General features: G+C 35.0%; 3 protein-coding genes across 5 annotated transcripts in view; all 3 read right to left on the bottom strand.

Annotated features, from left to right (window-relative positions):
* Positions 1–2147, bottom strand: part of LOC107632226 (TMV resistance protein N) — a 6506-nt gene extending 4359 nt beyond the window's left edge. The window contains exons 1-3 of the mRNA XM_021118073.1: positions 2133–2147; positions 1032–1246; positions 431–947 (exon numbers count right to left, since the gene is read on the bottom strand). Of these exons, the coding sequence (XP_020973732.1) occupies positions 431–936 (506 nt within the window). The 5' untranslated portion in view covers positions 937–947; positions 1032–1246; positions 2133–2147. The remainder of the gene's footprint in view (positions 1–430; positions 948–1031; positions 1247–2132) is intronic.
* The window catches only part of LOC107632222 (TMV resistance protein N-like), a 100832-nt gene continuing 97346 nt past the window's right edge, over positions 1888–5373 (bottom strand). Inside the window, exon 5 of one of the 2 annotated variants that reach the window (XM_021118075.1) lies at positions 1888–2905. In XM_021118075.1, coding sequence (XP_020973734.1) covers positions 2207–2905 — 699 coding nt within the window. In that variant the 3' untranslated portion in view covers positions 1888–2206. The remainder of the gene's footprint in view (positions 2906–5373) is intronic. The other variant, XR_002358792.1, reaches the window with a different exon arrangement.
* LOC110269935 (TMV resistance protein N-like) overlaps positions 4235–5373 on the bottom strand; it is a 2949-nt gene continuing 1810 nt past the window's right edge. Inside the window, exons 3-4 of one of the 2 annotated variants that reach the window (XR_002358793.1) lie at positions 4682–5373; positions 4235–4495 (exon numbers count right to left, since the gene is read on the bottom strand). Coding sequence is in view for 1 of the 2 variants with exons in the window: in XM_021118085.1 (XP_020973744.1) it covers positions 5335–5373 (39 nt within the window). In the remaining variant the exon portion in view is untranslated. Of the gene's footprint in view, positions 4496–4680 lie in introns of those variants that run through there. The other variant, XM_021118085.1, reaches the window with a different exon arrangement.

The raw sequence follows: 5373 nt of genomic DNA on the forward strand, positions 1-5373 counted from the left end.
AAAGTTTTTTTATTTAATAAATATATAACAAATATATTGAAAATTTAATTTCTTTTATAAATTTAATTTTGAAATGATAACTCTAAAATGTACTTTTAAAATACGACATTTTAGTCCATCAGATTTCAAAATACACAAAACAATTTAACAATTTCCAACGTTTATCTCCGTCAGATAATATAGTCCCTTTCTAATTTGATCCAAAGAGTGACATACAAAACAGTCCCCTAAGGAGAATGTTAGAGTGCAAAAATGTGGAGAGTTGGCTAATATCTGTTCAAATATAAGACAAAAATAAAGAAAAAAAATGTTGATCACCTAACATTTCTCTCATAAAAAGTTGGAGTTGCAATATCATTTTCCTGAAAAAATATTTCATGTTGAAATTGAAGTATATATCACATTGTACTACTGTAATTGTATTACTTACCCTTCTTGTAAATGATATCCTGTTATGTTAGATACTCCAAGCAAGGCTGACTTCCACTTCTGCACCTTCTCAGAGTAACAACCAAACTTATTTTCATGAGCAGCCATGGCAAGCCTATAACTGTTTCTCTGATGCCGTACATCTGAAGGCTCTATTTTGTAGAATATGGGAAACACAAGCTGGCCCTTTTCCTCCTGACACTCGAGGATCTTGGCAAGTTCATCAAGACACCAAGTGGAATCTGCATAGTTCTCGGAGAAAATAATGATTGAAACCTTGGATTCTTCAATGGCCCGAAAGAGTTGAGGTCGAGTCGTTTCTCCCACCCTCAGATCCTCGCTATCCATGAAGGTTTTGATTCCCTTGCGGCACAAGGCATAGTAGAGATGACCGGTGAAGGCGTAACGCGTGTCTTCACCCCTAAAACTCAGAAAAACATCGTAACTGCTGCTGCTGTTGCTGATGGTCTCAGAACCAGTTTCTATTTCTCCACCTGGATTTGCCATCACTATGTGCACTGATAAAAATAATATTAGCAGTAAGTAGAAGCAGAAGTAAAAGTATTGTAATGATGTGCTCCTTTAAATGATTCACATCTCACCATGTAAACATTTTTATATATTAATGAGTGAATTGCCTTTCAGATTTACCAACTTAAATATTGGATTATACAAGGCAATGGATTTGTATGTATTAGCCAACCAGCTGTTGCAAGATAAACTTTTGGAGGCATATGCTGTTTGGTAGAGTTCATCCAACATCCAAGAACAATGAATCAATGTCCATGTACCTCCAACACTGACAGATCTACAAAATCTAGTTATTAACGACAAAAATAACATAATTAACTTTTTAGTTAAAATATCAAAGTTATTTTTTTGGGACAATGGTCAAGCTAAATAAATCATGAGACTTAAAATATAACAAAATTATTAAGTGTTATTAAATAATGTTTATTTTAGGAGTCTTTATAATAACACATTTCTGTTTTATACTTCATATACGTGAAGTTTACAATGGTTGTTATGCTGTCATAGTATTCTTCATGGATAAGGTACAAAATTTCAATTGATCAAAGACTTCATTCTAGAGAGAGAGATCATTTATTCATTTATTTAAAAATGATTAACAAAAAACTGCATGCAGGGTGAAGGTTCTCTTCTCTTCAATAAGTCAAGATATTGATAATTATTAATTAGATTATTGATATAAAGAGATCCTCCTTGTTCAATTTACAAATACACACACATTTGAAACGTACAAAAATCTACTAATTTACTTAATTGATATATTCAAAATATATTTCTTGAAATCGAAAATTTTGATTATTAGTCAGCATATGAAAGTATTTGTTCGGCTTAGCCAATAATGCAAACGCAAGTCTATACAGTAGTCAGAGAAATGGACTTGTCAAAGCGTCACTTAATCGTGATATAATGCTACTAACAAATCAACAATTCTGAAGTATGTTCTGGCCAAGTTAGTTAAACCAGCCACAAAACACATAAATGCAAATGTAAGGATAAGTTGACAAGATCTTTTTCAAAGAAGCATTCTAACTAGCAGCAATGATTATCCTAATATGTATATAGAACAGGAAAAATGAAAAGAAATACAACTTTTCTTCATCAGAAAATGCAAATTAATAACCCAATGAATAAAAATTAAACAGGCCAAGTGTAGAGAGAATTGGTCACCCAACCTTGTCAACTCATTATATTGCAACATGGCCATATGCATGTTTTCTATGGGGGAACCTTACTACTTTAGTGTCCTCTAAGCTTCGATGTCTGACTCCCCTTCCTCTCCTTCATCCTCATTTTCGTCCTCCTCATCTCCGTCTTGTTGCATTAAGCTCAAGCATTGGTCTTCTTCTATTGGAGCCATAAGCCTCTTCAACTTTTCTACCACATTTTGGAGGCTTTCTGCGAAGCTAGCAATGATGGCAAGTTCCTCAGCAGAAGATAATCTCTTCTTCGTCAAACTCCCTGGACTACGAGGTACACTCTCCAACCCGAATTGTTGCGACCCACTAAAGCGGATACCTTTCATGCTTGTTTCTTCCTTGTAAACATACACTCCCCATTGAACTGGGATGATGTCTGGTACACACTTCACCTTCACTGTTTTCCATTTGTTACCATGCTCAGCATGTGCATCAAGTCTCTTCCACCCCTCATCACTGAACAATACTCGTAGGTCACACAACAACACATGATTTTCGGCAACTGTGAAATTATGCGATGGTTGGTATGCAGAGTAATCTCTAGAGTCAATGGACAAGTGCAGACCAACAGGTTGATAGTTCATTTCTCCAAACACAAACGCCAAAGCCACAACAGGGAACTTGCCACGTACCTCGAAATTCAGGTACTGTGGATAGCCCTGCCAACTTCCATGATAGTCCCACCATTCTGGAATCTCAGTATTGGAAGTTGGCATCACAACTTGTAATTTATGTATCTCTTTGCGCACCTACACATCAAAGATATTGCTTCAGTATTTTTCTCTCTCTTCTTTTTAATCCTTATGTTGGTTAAAAAGATATGAAATGATTTCAAAGTAACAAACCTGTGCCCATAGCATATTTGTTGTGTTTGCACTTAAGGAACTGCAGTGTCTCACATCCACTTTCCTAACACTAGAGGGAAGTTCTGGAATTTCTTGAAGATTTAGGCAGTAACTCAAATCCAAACTTGTCAAGTAGGACGATTCTTGAACGCATGCTGGAATAGATACAAAGTTGTTTGATGAAACATTTAAGACTTCCAAGTTTGGAAAACTCTGCATAATTACATGAAGATCTTCGTCACATAAACTTGCATGGCTTAAATGCAGAGTTTTTAAACTTGGACAGCTCTCTGCAGTAGTTGAAAGGCTTTCTCTGAATCTTGCAAATGATCCACCAAGTTGAGGGCATCCTCCAACTTTCAGTGTGACAAAATTTGGCAGCATAAATAAGCTGCTTGGAAGATAACCAAGTTTCTCGCAACTTGTCAAATCTAAATAGAGAAGTCCTACAAGATCAACAAAGGAATCTGGAAGCTCTTGAATAGCGGTAGCTTTCAAACAAATCTTTAATGGCTTATCCATCTTTCCCACTATGTCTGGGAAGAGTCCAAGTCTTCTACACCAGTTAAGGGAAAGGTGCTCTAGTGAAGGCAGACAAATTCTTGAAAGAAACTTTCTTAATTTAGTGCACTTTGAAGCTCTCAAATATGTAAGGTTTGGGAGAAATCCAACTGATTCATCAAACCTAACCAAGTTTATGCATCCATTGAGTATCAATTTTCTTAAACTTTGGGCTTCAGATACATTAGGAAAATGAGTGATGGATTCACAATGGGAGAAATTCATGTAAGTCAAATGCTTAAAGTTCTGCAAACAAAAATAAATAAATTAAAAAAGGTAACAATATATGAATTCCACGAATCCAACCATTGAATTGAGATACTTAACCATATAGATTAATCATGTAAAATTTTATAAAATTTGGACGAGATTTAATATGTTAAACACTACTTTATTTTGACATAACACAATTTTGTAATATAAGTCAAGTCTCGTCTTTGGATTATTTGTCTATTATTGCCTTTATTGGTGCCATTTTGAATTTTCTAAAATTTGCTAAATTAATCACAAAGGTAATATAAATATATAAAAAGTTGTCTAATGGTGTAAATTAACAAGAATTACGCATAGTCTAAATGGATCCTTGTGTATAAATTTCAAGTTTTAGAAGAAAGTAGTATGCACAATAAAAGTGAACCTTTTATAAGAAAGGAATCAGACAACTAGTTGTACCTGAAACGGCTTTTCCAACATGAGAGGACTATGACGTAAACTGAAGGCAACAATTTTTTTTAAGTTCGACGGAATAGAATTTGAAGGGTACCCCTTCCAATCAAGCAGCCTTAATTGCTCGGGTAGAGGAATAATCCGACATGAAAGGTTTGTGTTCCGAAGAATGAGAATTCTAAGTTTCTTCATCTTTTCAAAGGCATTGTCAGTCCAATTATGTTCTTCACATTGAACAAGCTTTATTCCTTCAATTCTTTTATTTTCCTACGATATAAGAATATGTCACATTAAATGTTATTATTTTCGAGGAAGGCTTGAAGGGGGAATAAAATAAAACAAAACTTTTCAGAACTTTTCCAATGCGTATTGATGGGAGGAAGACAAATAATTAGAATACCCTGCATCTGACAGAAAAAGCTAAATAAGAAAGAAAGTTTGTGTAGTTCTCACTTTATCATCGGGTAGTAGCTCAAGAACATCTTCATGAAACCATAATCTGCTGCGGTCACTAACTTCTTTTGGTGCCTCCTGCTTCACAATCTCCCTACCCATATTCTGTATTAGATCATGCATCCTCAAATAACCATCTTTGATAGTTACGAGAGATTTATCAACTAGTATTCTAATACCATCTTCTGTAAACATACCACATCCATCTAATACATTTTTTACATATTCCCATTTCTTCCCATTGAAGAAGCATGCTATGTCAAGAAAAATATCCTTTTCATTGCCTTCAAGACTATCATAGCTTACTCTAAGAACACTTTGAATGTCTTTAGGAGGATTCTTCTCATATTTGTCCAAAGCAGACTTCCACTCTTCTAAATTTTTATTAATCAAATTCGACCCTATAACCTTTAAGGCTAATGGGAGACCCTGGGCATAATGTATTGCTTGATTGGATAGGTCTTCATAGTTTGCTTTGGGCCTTGTCATTTTGAAGGCGTTCCAACAGAAGAGCAGTAGAGATTCAGGGTCACTTAGCAATTTCATCTCGTAAATCTTTTCGATTTCATGAGCTGTTAGAAGATATTTATCCCTTGTTGTTATAACAATTCGAGTCCCCTGACTAAACCAATCACATTCTCCTGCCAATGCCTTTAATTGTTCTGTCTTATCAACATCGTCAAGAACAATAA

The sequence above is a fragment of the Arachis ipaensis genome, chromosome B03, assembly GCF_000816755.2.
Source record: "Arachis ipaensis cultivar K30076 chromosome B03, Araip1.1, whole genome shotgun sequence".
NCBI classification, from domain to species: Eukaryota; Viridiplantae; Streptophyta; class Magnoliopsida; order Fabales; family Fabaceae; genus Arachis; species Arachis ipaensis.